The sequence below is a fragment of the Ursus maritimus genome, unplaced genomic scaffold (assembly GCF_017311325.1).
Source record: "Ursus maritimus isolate PB19 unplaced genomic scaffold, ASM1731132v1 scaffold_11, whole genome shotgun sequence".
Lineage (NCBI taxonomy): Eukaryota > Metazoa > Chordata > Mammalia > Carnivora > Ursidae > Ursus > Ursus maritimus.
The window spans coordinates 65,593,712-65,611,252 of NW_024423453.1; the positions used below are offsets into that span (position 1 = coordinate 65,593,712).

General features: G+C 50.7%; 1 protein-coding gene across 5 annotated transcripts; it reads left to right on the top strand.

Moving 5' to 3' along the window:
* Positions 1 to 315: 315 nt before the first annotated feature.
* On the top strand, positions 316 to 16,420 carry CLU (clusterin). Of its 5 annotated transcripts, none has more exons than XM_008705112.2 (9): positions 316 to 363; positions 3,817 to 3,948; positions 5,476 to 5,624; positions 8,004 to 8,174; positions 9,572 to 9,977; positions 11,054 to 11,158; positions 14,357 to 14,586; positions 15,737 to 15,912; positions 16,174 to 16,420. In XM_008705112.2, exons 2-9 carry the CDS (start codon positions 3,855 to 3,857, stop codon positions 16,181 to 16,183), a joined length of 1,341 nt encoding a protein of 446 aa, XP_008703334.1. In that variant the 5' UTR covers positions 316 to 363; positions 3,817 to 3,854; the 3' UTR covers positions 16,184 to 16,420. The 5 variants fall into 5 exon arrangements, with proteins under 5 accessions (XP_008703334.1, XP_008703333.1, XP_040482411.1 ...); XM_008705111.2 differs by lacking the exon at positions 316 to 363 and adding an exon at positions 3,555 to 3,644; XM_040626477.1 differs by lacking the exon at positions 316 to 363 and adding an exon at positions 3,555 to 3,644 and having other exon boundaries at positions 11,057 to 11,158.
* Positions 16,421 to 17,541: the final 1,121 nt, after the last annotated feature.

A 17,541-nucleotide genomic window follows, 5' to 3' on the forward strand; every position in this document is an offset into this window, starting at 1 on the left:
GAGGGCACCGTCCCCCAGCTCGGAGCCGCCGCGGAGCAGGGAGCGGTGCACCACAGCACCCCGGCGCGGCCGTTCGCGGTGCAGAGACCCTGCTCCCCCCGCACCGCCCCCACCCTACGTGCGCCCCCCGCCGGTCATTGCCCGGGAGCGCCCCCCTACCCCGCCTCCGCATCCCCTCCGGCGCCGGCTTCCAGAAAGCTCCCGGTGAATTCCACAGAATTCTTTGGGCGTGAGTCATGCAGGTTTGCAGCCAGCCCCAAAGGGGGTGTAGACGAGACAGAGCGCTATAAATACGCGCGCCTCACGGTGCTCACCACGCGGCGTCGCCAGGAGCAGCGCACGGTCGCCGGGCTCCGCAGACCGGTGAGATGTCCCCACCTCTCCTACCCGGCGCAGAACCCCACCGGGACGCAGGGCGGGCGGGGGTGGCAACCGGGAGACGACAGGAAGATCGCTGGTACCCCCGGGCCTGCCAGAGCTGCGCTTTGGATGGATGGAGTCGGGGAACCAGGGAAGGGAGGTGGCGAGAGCCCCATCACCCATCACCGGGCCGCCGAGCTGGAGGCAGAATTGTTGGGGGGTGGCGCTCAGGCAGGGACCCCGGAGGTCCCGTGCTCCAGCCACAATTCTGTGGGGTCAATAGAACAGGTGTAATGACCCTCCTTTTGCAAAGATGGGGAACCGAGACTTGGAAAACTCATGCCCATTGCCGGAGGCCCAGACCTTCCTGTGGCATCCTCCTTGTCCAGGTACCGAGCTCCAGTAGTGGTTGTCAGCTTGCCTACTTGAGTCATCGTGTCTGCTCCTCCATTCCGTAGTTCCCTCCACAGGGTGTTTATAAGTAGGTTTTGATTTAAATACATGTTGCAACCACTTCAGTTCCACTCTTCTGCTTCCTAATGCACCAGGATACATCAGAGAAGTCACAACCGCCATCAGATCGCAGACGCCTGCTCCAACTGTCTCATTTTATAGATGATAATTTGAGGGCTGGAGAGGTTTAGGGTCCTCTCCCAAGATAAACAGCATGTAGGTGTCGGAATCAGGACTAGAACTGAAGCCTTGATCTTCCAGAATTCTGGACCTAATTAAAAAAAAAAAAAAGCAGCAGCAGCTTATCATTCTTATTTTCAAAGAGAAGTTAGGAATTAAAGAATAAGGACAGATAGAATGGAAGGGTGCTGGCTAGAGTCTTCATTATAATAACAGTGGGAAATTATGTACAATGTAAATGCCCAACCTTGTGGGGTGGCAAAATAGAGTACAACAGAAAATGCACCATTCTGCAGCCACAGAGGCGTGCTTTTAAAGACTACTTGAAGACAGTGGGTGTAAGGGATCTGTTGCACATATGCATGGAAGTAGAAGGAAATCTACCACAGTGTTAGTTGTCTCTGGATGGTACTGGTTTTTCTTTTCGGTTTAGTTTCTACATTTGGGGAGGCAGCCGGATAGGAGCTTGGGTCGTGGGCTTTAAAAACTGTGCAGCACACTAGCTGCGTGACTACTTGGCTTAGGTCTCTGTGTCCTTCCCATGGCTCCATCTGCTGTGGGGGAGGCCTCCTGGGGGAAAGAGGCTGCCAGGCAGTGGTGGTCCAGGAGAGGAGGACCTTGGCAGGACTTGTCCAATCAGAACAATTGGCAGCCAGGTGCCCAGGCCCGAGCTGGAGAGGAGAGTCAGCACACACGGAGGGCAGTTCTAGCGCTGTCCTTGGACGAGCAGTATCAATATCACGTTCTGAGTCAGAGTCAGCATTGTCACAAGTCCCTAGGTACTCTAAAGGACCTGAGCGTTGCCGGGAGCAAAGGCACAGGTTCCTCTGTCCCTCTCCAAACATGCCACCTCCTCCCACTTTCCTGAAAGATAGTGCCAATGCCACAATTGCTCCTAGGTCAGATTTCGAAATAGTCAGAATTTATATGATTATCTAAGACCCCTGTGTTTGCAGAACACATTCATGTCTCTGAGGTCCATGTTGGGGACATTTTACAGATGAAGACACTGAGGCTCAGATTTAAGTGATATGGTGCCTGGGAAAGAACCCTGGAGGAGGGCTGGGTTCTCATCCTGGGGTTGCCAGCCTGCTGCAGACCCTGGGGAGCCCCATGCTGTCTCTGGGTTTGGCTTCCCCTTGGAAGTGGAGGGATTGGGGCAGGAGACTGATATTTTTCTCAGCTCAGAACCCAGTGGCTGCCCATGGAGCCCAGGCTCCTGGTAGGAGACGCTGTACTGGCTGCTGGGTTTCTAGACTCCTCAGTCAATGCTCTTGCCTTCAGCTCCCTTTTCTTTAGGGCCCAACGCCCTGTCTCCTGGTCCAGACCTATTTCAGAGGCTCTTGTATGAATTTCTGAGAAGTATCCAGGGGCCTCTCCCCCAGAGGTGGGTGTTCCTGCTGGCTTTCTCTCTCTGGCGTGACAAAAGCTCTGTTTCTCTCTGAGGCACTTCAGGCCTCAGTGAGCAGCTAGGGCAGAGCCCGTGAGCCCTGGGCCTTCTGGCAGGCCTGAAATAGCACCCCGACTCAGCCACCCACCCTGTCTTTGGGGAAGGCAATGACCCACTCTCTTCTCCCACGCTGCTCCTTTGCTCTGTGTGGCTGGTTTGCGAACTCCATCTTGGCTGCTTTACTAATTACTTTCCAGGAGAGTCTTTCTTTATTCATGTGCTACCAAGTGTCCCCATGGGTCTGCTGAGCTGAGGAAGGTTTTTAGATGTTCACAATTTCAGGAAGGGGGGAACTCCACCTCCCAGTTTTGTTAGGGGAAATGGAGTTCAGATAAGCAGTGGGGGGTGAGGGCAGTGCGGGGAGGCCAGAAGCTGGGCTGCTGGGGAGAGGGGTTCTGTTTTATGCAACAACTCCAGCTTCTGGGAAAGGGTCCATTGTGTAAGACTGGGCTGTCCTGGGCTCCCAGCAGTCAGCTGAGTGGTGGCGGGGGCACCTTGGCAGGGCACCCTACTGTGGGCTTAAAGGGGACAGCCACTGGAAAGGACCTGGCAGCCAAGGCGTCCACCCATCCAGAGGGAACTTCTCCAGGGGAGGTGTGAGGCCTTCCCCTTAACCCTTTGACTTTACCCCCCTCTCTCTGAAGACAGTTGCCCCCTGCTCCCCTGCATTTATACCCCAAATCTATGCAGGGATATATATCTCAGGTTTCATGCAAGGGATAGCAAATGGCATTTATTTTCCTTTGCTGACCCGAAGGGTTGACTCTCACTGCCTCAGAGTCTTAAAAGGCCATTTTAGGGGGTGTTGAGGCTTGGTGGAGAAAAAGGGGATTTTTCTTTTATGAAGGACTGGGGACACTTGCTGTGGGCCGGATTAGTGATACACACAGCACAGGGGGTCTGCCCCCCCCCATTAGGGCTGGGGAAGGAGAGGGCCTGTGAATCAGCCGAGAGAGGTGTTTTGAGGGTGTATTTGATATGAGCAGGTATCAGATAGACATCCTTTCTGGATGCAGAAAGCACATGCTCAGACTTAGTCAGCGATTCTGGGGGAGGAGGGGGAGGAGGAGGAGGAGGAGGAGGGCTGGACCAGAGCCCAGGGCGCTGACTCCAGAGTTCTCCCTGCTTCTGTATTAGGCTGCTTCTCTGATGGTTCCTCCCTGTACCCACTGCCTCCACCTTCTTTTGAAGGGGTCCGGAGGCAAGTCTGATCTTTTCTCCCAATTTCCCCGGGGGATAAAAACACGGTAATGCCAGCTGAGGGGCCGGCTGAGGGCAGGGCCTCCATGGGGGCTCCGGGAAGCTGCAGGCCAGCCGGAAACCAGCAGGCTGGCTAGCTGTTACCATGACAGTCTCCTGTTCTCTACAAACAGAGGCCTGCTGGGATTCCAGAATTGGAGAGGGAGGCGCCATGAAGACTCTCCTGCTGCTGGTGGGGCTGCTGCTGACCTGGGAGAATGGACGGGTTCTGGGAGACCAGATGGTCTCAGACGCAGAGCTCCAGGGTAAGTGGAGCAGGGGTTCCCCTCCTAGGACACTTCCTCTCTGCCAGGGCCTGAAGCTTTGCTCAGGCTGCCCCTCTCGGAGCCTCCTCTCCTCAGCAACCTGCTTTAGGTTCTTGGTGGTCAGGTGCGCTTTTAGGCATTTGTCCGTGTCTCCCCAGCACTTGCTGGCGGTTGCGTCCCTTTTCACCAGTCTGCTTGTCCCGGGCCCCACGCCTCCTCCGGGAAGCCTGGCTCATTTGAGCCTTTGTGAGTTTCCATTTTTGAGTCTCCATAGCCCCTACTATATGTACCCTCCACCTTTCCACCTACAAAACCAATGCTCCGTATCCAGGAGAGGGGAAATGTCCTCCTGTAAAGCCCAGCTTCAGGGTCCCCTCCTCTGCCAGGCCTTTCCTGAAACCCCCCTGCCATCCTCCCCACACTGTCCTGCAAGCTGACTGGTTCTCTGGGGTTAAAAACTCAGACTTGGAGATCAGACTTGGGTATGTGTCTGGCTCTGTGACTCCCCAGCTGTATTAACCCGGAGCAAGGGTCTGATCTCACTGTGTTGCTTTTCCCTCGTTGGTGCCGTGGGGATGACGTCAGTGCAGAGAGCATTACGTGGAAGGCATGTGACGTGGCTGGCTCAGTGCTTGACCCGGGAGAACCACCAGAAAAACCTTAGCTGTCACTCCTTCAGTACCTCGGTGACACTGTCTCATTGCATTTGCCACACTGCATTGGGTCTGGATCACAGTCTCCTTGTGGAATGGTGCTATCAATTCATCTTTGTGTCCCCTATCACGTGGCGCCATGGAATAAGGAAGTTCAGATGTTTGGTAAAACTGAATCCCAGAAACACTTGTATCCAAAATAAGATTTTACATTTTGATGTTGACACAGTTACGCTTCCAGAATATTTTTTAAAGTTTTTTATTTGAATTCAATTTAAGTCCCATATAGTGAATTATTAGCTTCAGGGGTAGAGATCAGTGGTTCATCAGTTGCATATGACACCCAGCGCTCAATCCATCATGTGCCCTCCTTAATGCCCGTCACCCAGTTACCCCATCCCCCTCCAGCAACCCTCAGTTTGTTTGCTATGATTAAGAGTCTCTCATGGTTTGTCTCCCTCTCTGATTTCATCTTGTTTTATTTTTCCTTCCCTTCCCCTATGATCCTCTGTTCTGTTTCTCAGGATTTTTTTCCATGAAAATGTTCTCCTGCAGCCAGGCAGGCTCGTTCTGCAGAGCTGCAGGGGCGTCGTGGCATCGTGCTGCTCTCTCTCCCTCCTCTGGGGTGGGCCTGCGCCACTGCTCTGTGCTCCTGAGCAGGTGGCATAGTCGCTACTCGGGCCCCAGGTCCACAATAAGCCCCGGGTCAGGGCAAAGCTGGGGCCGAAGGCTGCCCGTCGGGGTGGGTGCTCCCAGCCTTGACTGCCCCTAGACGGAACTGGCCTTCCTGACCATTCCAGCTGCTTCTAGGGTGATAGCCCCAGCATCACCTCTTCCTCTCTCCTCACTCTCCCTCCCGGCCCTTCTCTTGCAGAAATGTCCACCGAGGGGAGTAAGTACATTAATAAGGAAATTAAAAATGCTCTCAAGGGGGTGAAACAGATAAAGACCCTGATAGAACAAACAAACGAGGAGCGCAAATCCCTGCTCAGCAACTTGGAAGAGGCCAAGAAGAAGAAAGAGGTAAGGAGGAGCCAGCTGAGCGCATTCCACCCCCACTTGAGGCCCCCTGCTGGAGGGGCGTGGTCATCGCCCCTCTGGTGCCCTGCTGGGTTGCTATGGTGACCCTCAGCCCTTTCGGGCCAGTGTCAGCTGATGCTGGGGCTGTAGTTAAGAAAGAGGGAAGGTTATTTTGCTTTTGAAAGCTTTAAGGGGTTAGATCTTGGATCTGGTTTCTTGCCAGCCTGGCCCAGTGCCTGATGATGACCAGATTCACTCCAATAGATTTTTCTGAACCCTGATTATACAAGCTCCAAGGTAGGCTTTGGATAGGATCTGACCCAGGTCGGGAGGGGGATGGCGCCCTACCTTTAGGAAGCTTATCTAGTAGGGCAGTAACTTTGGGGTTAGGCCGGCACACGCTGCAGTGCCCCATGGCTTTCTAGAGTTGTGACTACTTCACAAAGAGACATCTAAGTCGAATAGTGAAACTAGTGGGTCTAGACTGTGCTTAGTGATTCAATAAAACTAAAACACCACCATGGAATAAACGACTTACTTTAAAAATCAGTAGTCTCCTTAAGGGTATCTTAAAAACCTACCTCCATTGCCTCCCTACCCCTAATGAAGGAGATGCCAAGGTGGGTCACCTGACACCTTCATGACTCGTAATGCATAATAAAGTGTTTTAAAGGCTCTGAGAAGTTCTGTAGTAAAGAAGTTCGTGGAACTTCATTTAACCCTGTGTTTTCAAAACTGAATTGATCAGGGAATCCTTTTTTCTCCCCATGATAGCTTTTTTTTTTTTTTTGAGATTTTATTTGTTTATTTGAGAGAGAGCAAGAGAGAGAGAGGGAATGCATATGAGTGAGGGCGGGGTGGGGGGCAGAGGGAGAGGGGGAAGAAGGCTCCGCAATGAGCAGGGAGCCTGATGTGATGCAGGACTGGATCCCAGGACCCTGGGCTCATGACCTGAGCCTGAAGGCAGACGCTTAGCCAACTGAGCCACCCAGGCACCCCTTTCCCCATGATAGCTTTTAGCACAATTCCTTGGAAGCCACTTAAGGAAATGCTGGCCTGGATGCCGCTCTTTCTTTTGATACTTAATGCCCTTCCTTGGCATCATGTTTTTCCTCACCATTCTATGAGAATTCTCAAGTAGCTCATAGAGACGTGTCAGGCAAGTCCTGTTCTTGAGTTTTGTGGTTATCGTCAGAGTTCGGTATTCTACAGTCCAGGCTCTGTGATAAAGCCCATCAAGGTCAGGAAGAGACTCCGTGACGTCTTGGTTCCCAAATCTGACCAGGGAAAGAAAGGAAGAGGGCACTGCAGTCGGCGCTTGTGAATCGGCTCGGTAGGAGATGTGGTGGCCTTCCCAGCAGGAGCAGGGGACCTGGAACAGGAGAGAGAGCTCACTAGAACTCTTCCTGCTCAGCCCTTCTCAGCGTAGCTTTGCTTTGGGGTGTGGATGGTCTACTTACTTCTTCGAAGGGTTAATACACTCATTTGTCGAGATTTTAATATAGAAAAGTGGAAGAGGAAAAGTTTCCCTTAACCCTCTTCCCTCGGACAATTCCCTGTTAACATTTGATCTGTTTCTCACTGCTTAGTTTTCCCTCTGTACTCTTCTGATAGTCACTGTTATTCAAACTCACAGATTGTTAACATGAAAAATGCTTGTTATACTATTTAAAACTTAACTACAAACACCCTCACGAAGCTGTGCTTCTCCGGCCTCTGTGCGGACCACGATTTGCTTGACCTTCTATTTTTAAGCGTCCGAGTTGATTCCCGTGTTTTTTCCCCCTGCCGTAAACGAGCACTGTAACAAATATCTTCATGCATATGGACTTCCCCTTTATGGCAGGAATTCCTTGGGACGGATTCTTACAGAATTATTGGGCCAAATGACGTGGATGTGCTAGAGGGTGTTGGTAGTTGTCGTGACTTTGATTTTGAAGGCTTGCTTCTTCCTGTGGCGTGCCGGTGACCGAGGCTGCAATAGATGAATGATTCAGAGAGCCTCGGGAAGCTTCGGAAGACAGCATTTAAACACCACAAGTGGAGAATAGAAAATAGGGTATAAGCGAGGGGTAAATCCTGGGGTCAAGACTAAGTGCAGCATCAGAGAAAAGGGATTTCCACATGGGTTCTAGTGGCTGGGGAAGACCGTAAAGAAGAGCCCGGTCAAAGTTGAGAAGACGTTTAAAGCTAGGTGGGGAGGGAAGTCCAGGCGAAGGAGGGGACGCAACACAGGAGGCAGAGGAGGAAAGAGGCATGCTGTGTGGCTGGACCTGGGAAGGCCTGCCTCTGGGGATGGGGGGCCCAGCACCATCGGGCCTGCTTGGAGAGCCTGAAGCCTGTGGTCTCGCATGGCTAACCTGGCCTCATGTCCTCCTGTAGGATGCCCTAAATGAGACCAAGGATTCCGAAACGAAGCTGAAGGCGTCCCAGGGGGTGTGCAATGACACCATGATGGCCCTCTGGGAGGAGTGTAAGCCTTGCCTGAAACAGACCTGCATGAAGTTCTACGCCCGCGTCTGCAGAAGCGGCTCGGGGCTGGTCGGCCACCAGGTGAAAGGGGACAGGCTGCTGATCACAGCTGGGCTCAGAGTGGCAGATGTGGGAGCTGAGTGCAATATGCTTCTTCTCTGGTCCTGCCCCCAATTCCAACGCATGGGGCTGTTCCTCACACCGAGCAGTTCTCCCACACCACCGGGTGCCTACAAGTCAGCTCAGTTCTGGCACTGTCTCCCTGGAGACGGCAGGAGATCCCCGGGCTAAGGGCTCAGGCCCACAGGACTGTCCTCCCCATGCCTCCCCCCCCAAACTTCAGGCGCCAATCACAAGTCTGGCTTGGCACCCGTGCTATCCGACTGTCCCACAACCCCATCCTTCTGTTCAGTTGATTTGCTGGAGCAGCTCACAACTCAGAGACATATTTGACTTACTCGGTTATTGGTTTCTTATACGAGGATCTAACTCAGAAGAGCCAGAGGGAGGCAATGCACAGCTCGAGGTGTGGGCAAGAGGTGGGGAGCTTCCATGCCCTCTGAGAGGGCGCCGCTCTCCTGCATCTTCACATGTTCAGCCACCCAGAAACTCCTCAAGCCCATCCTTTTGGGATTTTATGGAGTCTTCCTCCCATGGGATTGACTGATAAAATCATTGGCGGTTGCTGATGGAGTCAACCTCCACACCCTTCTAATCTTGGTTGGTTCCTCTGGCAACCAGGCCCCATCCTCAGGTGCTTTCCAAAAGCCACCTCATTAGCATAACAAAAGACCATTATTCCTCTCCTCACAGGAAATTCTAAGGGCTTTAGGAACCAAAGACCAAATATACACTTCTTTTTATATGTCACAGTATCTGGGCTTCATTTCACATGCCAGATGCAATTGATTTGTTCCGGCTGCATTGGGGCCCGGAGCGCCACGAGCAGTTGGTAACGTTTGCTGTCAGTGCGCAAATGTGAAGTCATTACAAGCACCTGTGCCATGTGTTAGAAGATTCTTATCCAGAAATTATTAGCTGGATAACATAACAAACGACTTCGTAGTATGGCACATCCCTGGGTGCACTTAGGCAGAAGGAATTAAGAATTTTGGCACATTAATATCGATCCCATCCTCCCCTGCGGGCCTTGTGCAGTTGTAACTCATGAACTGAAGGCCTATCTGTTGGCCCTTGGCTGAGTTGGGGTGGGGATCCTTAGTGCCCAAAGAGGAGACTAGTCTCAGGTGACAGGGGTTTGTGCATCTCCTGGCCTCAGATGTTTTCCCAAACTCTTCCCCTTTGGGTGGATAGAATGGAAGGGCGTTGGCCTGACAGTTGGGGGGCCAGGGAGCCAGCCCCAGCAGGGCCTTTGGTCACGAGCTATGTGACTGAGGTGACCGAGGGGCAGCGAGGGGGGTGCAGGAGGAGGCTGGGACTTCAGTGAGCTTCTAACTTCCCCATCCTGCCCGTCACAGCTTGAGGAGTTCCTGAACCAGAGTTCTCCCTTCTACTTCTGGATCAATGGTGACCGCATCGACTCGCTGCTGGAGAATGACCGGCAGCAGACCCACGCCCTGGACGTCATGCAGGACAGCTTCAACCGGGTATCCAGCATTATGGATGAGCTTTTCCAGGACAGATTCTTCGCCCGTGAGCCCCAGGATCCTTTCCACTACTCACCCTTCAGCTCATTCCAGAGGAGGCCTTTCTTCTTCAATCCCAAGTCCCGCTTCGCCCGGAACATAATGCCTTTCCCTGGCTACCAACCCTTGAATTTCCACGACATATTTCAGCCCTTCTTCGACATGATACACCAGGCTCAACAGGCCATGGATGTCAACCTGCATAGACTCCCCCACTTCCCAATGGAATTCACAGAAGGTTAGAAAGGGTCTCATTCATCCTACGAAGGGATGGGAACTAGCAGGTTATTGAGAAACCCATTAGATTCTAAGAACGATGCCAGGGGCTTGGCGTGTGCCATCTCAGTTTCCCCCAGCAACCCCATGAAGGTGGTATTATCCCCATTTAAGGAGGAGAAAAGTATGACAGGTGAAGGAACGTGTCCAAGTAGTCACAGCTGATAGAGGGGGACCCAGTCAGATTTAGCCCTGCCAGACTTGGAATCTGTGTTCTTTCAAGTTTACCATGCCCCTTCCAGCCACTGGTGGGCGTGACCCTTACTACGCCTTTCTAGAGAACCAGACCCCTTTGTCTTGGGAACCCAGGTGCCTTTATGTGGATGCCATGCATACAGTGGTGACAAATTATATAATCTGTCCATGCTACAGTTTAGAAAGCTGTTGCTGGCTATCACCTTGGGACCTGGTAGAGAATGGGCATGCATGAATATTTTTTAATGAATGAGGTCTAGTATGGACATGAAAAGTCAATACTTTTAGAAATGATTTCCGTCTTTGAACCAACACCGTCTCCTAAATGCTACTGTCCGACTGGCACGAAGTTTGGCTTGAAATGGTTTGGGATACAGGAGGACATTGAATTGACAGCATCCACTGCTATCTATTAGATACATAATGGTGGGGGGGCTTGTGTTATGAGGTGTCTCTAAGGAGGATCTCATTCCTGCCTTCGAGGGGCTTGCTGACCCCAGGGGGGCAGAGGTGGGCCTGACAGAATGCAGAGCAGAAAGGTCCTGATGCCAAAGAGAAGTGCATATAGCTATGGCAGTGTGCAGGCAGGAAGGGCTCCTCGGACCGAGATGGTGGGAGGCGAGGTCACACCCAGCTGAGGGAGCCCGCGAACGCCCTCCTGTCCCTCTGCAGGGAGCCCTGACCAGAGAGGCCTGGGTCTGCAAGCAGACAACTCATTCTCTGCTCTCAGAAGCATCTCGAAGAGGCAGACAGTAGTGTGAAAGGGGTCGGAGGGGAGGCCCTTCACTATATTGCTCTGTGTGGTCCCTCAGCGTGACTCCCTCTTCCCTCGTGTGTTTCCAGAAGATAACCAGGACCGCGCTGTGTGCAAGGAGATCCGTCATAACTCCACAGGGTGCCTGAAGATGAAGGACCAGTGTGAAAAGTGCCAGGAGATCTTGTCCGTGGGTGAGCTGGAGAGCCTTGGTTGCTGGTACCTCACCGGGGCTCCCTTTATGGGGTCAGACATGTGGGACTTGAAATTCCAGCTCCGCTGCCTTCTAGCTGTGGCACTGGCGGGAGGGGTTCCCTGGTCCTGCTCCACGTGGGCCTCCATCTGTAGACAAGGGTTAAGAGGTAGTGTTGTCCCTGAAATTGGGAGACATCTTTTTTTGATTTCCCCAGTTACTCTCTTCCCAAGGGCCATGCCGGGTAGACCTCATTTTTTTCCTGCAGATGATGGACTTTTAGATAATATGTATTCTGTTTAACAAACTCTTATCATGTTGGTACTGTTGTAGACACTTTGCAAACATTTACTCATTTCCTCAGAATGACCCTGAGTTGGGTACAGTGACTGTCCCTATCTTACTGGGGTGAAAAAGCTCATAGTCACAGGGAGGTTGAGTAACTTCCCAAGATTATAGGACACCCATATGTTGGAGAGTTAGGTGTTTGGGATGTGTTCTTTTTGGTTTTTGTTTTGTTTTGTTTTTTATTTTGTTTTATTTTTTTTTTGATGTAAAGTTCGATGATTCATTAGTTGCGTATAACACCCAGTGCACCATGCAATACGTGCCCTCCTTACTACCCATCACCTTAACCAGTATTTGGTGTTCTGTCCCCAGAACACGTGGGTCACCGGTAAGTGGCCCCTTAGTTTCCCAGCAAAATATCCTTTGGCTGGCAGTCCCCAAAGCAACGGAAATATAGTTGACCCTTGAACAACGAGGGGGTGAGGGGAGGAGATAACATAAACCGTCTATTAACTCGTATTTCATGTGTAACTTGCATCATATGCTGTATTCTTAAAGTAAGCTAGAGAAAAAAGTTATTAAGAAAATGATAGAGAAAGCTATGTTTACAATACTATACTGTAAAGAACGACATATAAGCAGACACTGTTCAAACCGTGTTATTCGAGGGTCAACTTCCCATCAGCGGCTCCCCTCAGCTGTATCAGCTGTTCCATGGCTCATTTCTTCCTACTCTGAGTAACAGCTGTAAAAGCATCTGGAATGGTTCCTGGCACACAGTAGTCTCTGCTCGGAAAGGGTTAATTGTTCCCCTGGGACGTAGCAGATCGATCTTGTGGCTTTGCTCTTACTTAATACGTTTGGGTTTGCCGGGGCAAGCCTTCGGAGTCTAGTTAAATATTCCTAGCCTCACTCCTATAATTTTCGAAGCCACTGCAAAATACATACACGTGCTGGGAGGGGCTGGCGTATGAAGTGGGGATGAGACCTCAGCCCAGCCTCCCGGGCTCCGCCCATCAGCTACCCCCAAGGAGCATCACAGTTCCTCACCACCAGAGAGTCAGGTGTGGGCCAGGAGAAGGGAGGCGCCCCGAGCACAGATCTTAACGGTCAGCGATCACAGCTTACCCACACTGCCTTCCCTTCTCCGCCGAGGAAGGCTTAGGCTTCTTGTTTCAGGCGTGGGCTGCCAAATGAGCACGCACTGCCCAAACACTTCAGACCAGGGTTTCTCGACTTCGGCACTATTGACATTTCGGACTAGAGTGCTTTTTTTTTTTTTTTTTTTTAAGATTTTATTTGTTTATCTGAGAGAGAGAGAGAGAGAGAGTGTGTGTGCGTGTGTGCGCGCGCGCGCGCGCGCGCGCGCGCGCGCGCATGAGCTGGGGGAGGGGCAGAGGGAGAAGCAGGCTCCCCGCTGAGCAGGGACCATCCCCCCACACCCCCACCCCTGCGGGACTCGATCCCAGGACCCTGGGGTCATGACCTGAGCCGAAGGCAGATGCTTCACCGACTGAGCCACCCAGGCGCCCCCGGACCGATCACTTTTTGTTGTGGGGGCTGTCCTGTGCCCTGTGGGATGTTTAGCAGCACCCCTGGCCTCTACCCACGAGGCACCAGTAGCCTCCCTGCCCACACCAGTTGTGACAACCAAATTTATTTTCAGACCTTGACAAATATCCCCCTGGCAGTAGCAGAGCCCCCGGTTGAGATCCACTGCTCTAGACGGAGTTTCAGTTTTCGATGACTTTTCTAACTTTTTAATTTATCCCTGGAGAAAGAGTTAAGGTTATCCATTATATTATCTTTTCAACCTGGCTTTTATTTCTTGCCCCAGCTACCATTTTTAAGATTTTAATACAAATGATTGCATCTACTATAATCACTTATGGTGACCCTTTATAGTAAACGCAGTGTGCAAAGATCTGTTTTGATGTACTGGATATTTTTTTTTTTAATTAGGGAAAGAAACTCAGTAGTTTTNCACGGGATAGTGGGTCGTTGCCAGCTCTTATGGCTCAGACAACCTGCAGTGGGCATTCCAGGCCCCAAAGCAGGGCCCTGTGTCTTCTCTGTCCCCCGGGGGAGCTGGGTGACCAGCCGTGACGGGCAGATGGGCAGGCCGGGCCCCTGAGCCACCAGGCTGCTGCACTTTGTGCCCCAAGGATCCTGGCCAGCTCTTCTGTGTCATGGACTGTTGGCACTAGGTTTTAGCTCTGAAGATACGCTCAAAAGATAGGCTTGGAGAATTTTCCAGAGCTACAGAATCAGAGGAGGAAGAGCCTAGTTTAGGAATTAAAGCCCTGAGTTCAATCCTGGTCCCATAAATCATTCATTCTATGTCTTTACGCAGGTTATTTACTTCTGTGGGTCTCATTTTCATCACTGGTAATACTTAAGGTAGAAGAGAGGTGCTTATCGGAGATACTGGATATCCAAAGCACTCGCGTAGTGTCTGGTACCTAGTAGCTCTAAGGAACCCTCCTTCTCTCTGGAAATGATGCAGCGGGGGACTAGGGCAGCGAGAATAGCTCCAGGTCTGAGCACACAGACTGAGATCAGTGCTTCTCAAAGTGTGGTCAACGCCCTTTGTCACCAGTCTCCAAGGAGGTGAGGGTTTTGCACCCAAAGGTAAATCAATGATGTCACTAAGGACACTGTTTAGATCAGGTAACACTGTTTTCCAGAGCAGGACTTTGTCTATGAAGGAAGCTGCGTATTGATTGACATTCTGGGGAGAGCTCTGTCTCTCGTTACAGACTGACCACACACAGCGTGTGGCTAAGTACTTAGAGTTGCCCTGCTTTGGGTCCTCGCTCCATGAACTGATTTCTAGTTCATGTTTTTATCCCTTTTTAGCCTTCCCTTCACATTTCCGCCTTTTTTATTTTTCTTTTCCATCTCCGGGCAGACTGTTCTTCCAACAACCCCGCGCAGGTCCAGCTGCGACAGGAACTTAATAATTCCCTCCAGATTGCCGAGAAGTTCACCAAGCTGTACGACGAGCTGCTGCAGTCCTACCAGGAGAAGATGTTCAACACGTCCTCCCTGTTGAAGCAGCTGAACGAGCAGTTTAGCTGGGTGTCCCAGCTGGCTAATCTCACTCAAAGCGAAGACCCATTCTATCTCCAGGTCACGACGGTGAGGCCCGTCCTGGCCACACACTGAAGCTCGGGGTTGGGGGGTGGGCAGGTATGGTCTGGGAGCAAAATGGGATGAAGGGATTAAAGGGGGCACTTATGCTTTAGATCGAGCATTTGTCATATGGCAGGAAACATAACTTTGAGGTACATTGATGCATGGAGACCTCATCCCCCAGTGAGGTGTAGCACGCCATGACTCCATTTTTTTTTTTTTTTTTTTTTTTTTAGAGAGGAGCAGAGGGAGAGGGAGAAAGAGAATCTTTTTTTTTTTTTTTTTAAAGATTTTATTTATTTGACAGAGATAGAGACAGCCAGCGAGAGAGGGAACACAAGCAGGGGGAGTGGGAGAGGAAGAAGCAGGCTCATAGTGGAGGAGCCTGATGTGGGGCTCGATCCTGTAACGCCGGGATCACGCCCTGAGCCGAAGGCAGACGCTTTAACCGCTGTGCCACCCAGGCGCCCCGGGAGAAAGAGAATCTTAAGCAGGCTTTGTGCCCAGCGTGGAGCCCAAGGTGGGGCTCGATCTCATGACCCTGAGATCATGACCTGAGCCGAAATCAAGAGTCAGGCGCTTAATCCACTGAGCTACCCAGGCAACCCCCCCCCATCATGACCCCATTTATGGTTGAGGAAAGTGAGAGATTCAACAGCTTGTCCAAGGTTTAATAACTAACAGGTGACTCACCTAGGCATTTGAACCTGTCTGCCTGGCTGAAAAGCCTGTGATCTTCCCACGAAGTGGCCTTGCTGCCCTATGCCACGTAGCTTGGCTCATGAATTGATGCATTATTCTCTACCACTGATAGAAAGCCTCTCTCTCGTGCTGGTAACCTTTTTTTTGTTTGTTTTTCTTTCCCTGATTCCTTTTCTGCTACTAGCCCAGCTAGGGGCTGCCCAAGAAAACGTGGTGACTTAGAAACCATTTTTCCTCTGGGGGGTTCCCCATGGGCTGGTCATTTGCAGATAGTATTTACACCTACAAACAAGTGTCTCTGAATTAGGGCCTTTCTGCTCATTGAATTGTATGGATGTCAGACTTAGTAAAAAGCAAAGGGGTCACCTGTCCAAATCTAAGCCTGGCTTTTGTTGCAAAAACGAGTCCACTTTGACCAATATTTCAGTCCTTCTCTTACCCTTTTTCCTCCTAGGTGGGTTCCCAGACTTCTGACTCCGGCGTGCCCTCTGGCGTCACTAAGGTGGTTGTGAAGCTCTTCGATTCCGACCCCATTACTGTGATGGTCCCAGAAGTCGTCTCCAGGAACAATCCTAAATTTATGGAGACCGTGGCAGAGAAAGCGCTTCAGGAATACCGCCAGAAGAACCGGTGAGTATGCAGGCCTCAGTTGTGCTCCCTCCGGGCCCTGCAGGTCCCCGGGAGCCAGAAAAACGGCAGCAGATTCAGCCTAGGAATGATTGCTCCAGTAGCCAGAGCCCAGGCACGAAGCCAGAAAATCTCTGATCTCTGGAAATTTTACTTTTCCTTTGGAGGATGTTCTTTCTTTGTTGAGAAGCATTTGAGTATGGGTTGGTGCTTCTGGGTGATTGTCTAGCCCTCACCTTTCGTTCTCCTCCGTTTTGTTTTCAGGGAGGAATGAGATGTGATCACTGCCTCTCCCAGTAGGGGGGCGTCTGAGTTCCGTTGCCTCCAGATGAGCAATAGACCCCTAGAGAGAGCTCCGCATGTCACCGAGTGACCGGGCCTTGCCTCGAGGCCCTCCTGTCCCCTCACCCAGGCTTTCCTCCCTCTGGACTCTGCACCATAATGCCGTGTTCGCTGATCATGAGAAGAACTCCTGCGTGCCACTAAATCAATAAAACCGCCAGTAATCTGAGTGCTCTGGGGTGTCCTGCTTTATGCTGGGTTTTTCCATCTCCCACACACCTTCATTTTGGTATGGAAAAAAAAAATAGAAAAGAAAAGCACTAGCTAAGATGGTATAAGGAATATCATGTAATTGAGAATAAAAGGAGTGCGACAGAGTTAAAACAAGGATTTCTTGCTTTTAGGAGCAGAAATGTGTTCTAACGGCCAAGTAAAATATATTTCTGAAAAGTGAATCTTGTCCATTCCATTATAAAACAGTTGCTGTATTCTGATTGGGGTGGGTGAGATCTTCTGAAGGAACACATTGAAAATAGGATTGAAGAAGGGATAATAATAAGGCGTCCCGGGTATTTGAATGCCCAGTTGGTATTTTCTTAATGGTATGTGTCATCCCCAAGAAACAAAATGAGGCAATTTCCTTTTTACTTGTAAGGGTTTGGAATTCCTGTCACACCTTCTTGACTGTGGTATTGCCTGTCTGCTGTCAATCTATGCAACCTTCCTATCTTTCCCTCGACCACAACTTCTCTACTTGGGTTTTTCCTGATGGCGTATTTACCGCTTAGTCTGATATAGCCGGGCTGCAGTACCCTGTGCTGCCAGCAGATGGCCCTGCCTAACCATGGTTCTTCCCGCAACATTAAGTTATGCAGCCTTACCATTTCTGAGTGTTTTCTAACTATGGAATTCTTTTTGTCAAATATACTTCACATGAAGAAAACACATCTGGCTGCATTCCAGGTTTGTAGCAAAGTCCACATATTAATGAAACGCTTAGAATATTCTTAGGTCACTGTTCCTCATCTTTAAATTCTAAGGACCTCTGCAGCACAACTGACACTCCAAGGCTTAGCTCATCAAAGAAGCTGGTATTTTCATATTGCTCCCAAAGACATTCAGAATAAAGTTAGTATGAGTCACTTAATGACATATATTAATTAGGGGCATGGCTTCAGAAGGCGTTTGCTAAAATCATCATGGTAAATCATGTATCACATTACTGTCACATCCTTATTTCTAAATTTACTTTTTATTTTCTAATTATGTCACTAGATTCTGGAAGCCACTATATCCAAATGTTGCTTCTTTTTATGCAATCTTATACTGTGCTAGGCTAGCACCTTAAAA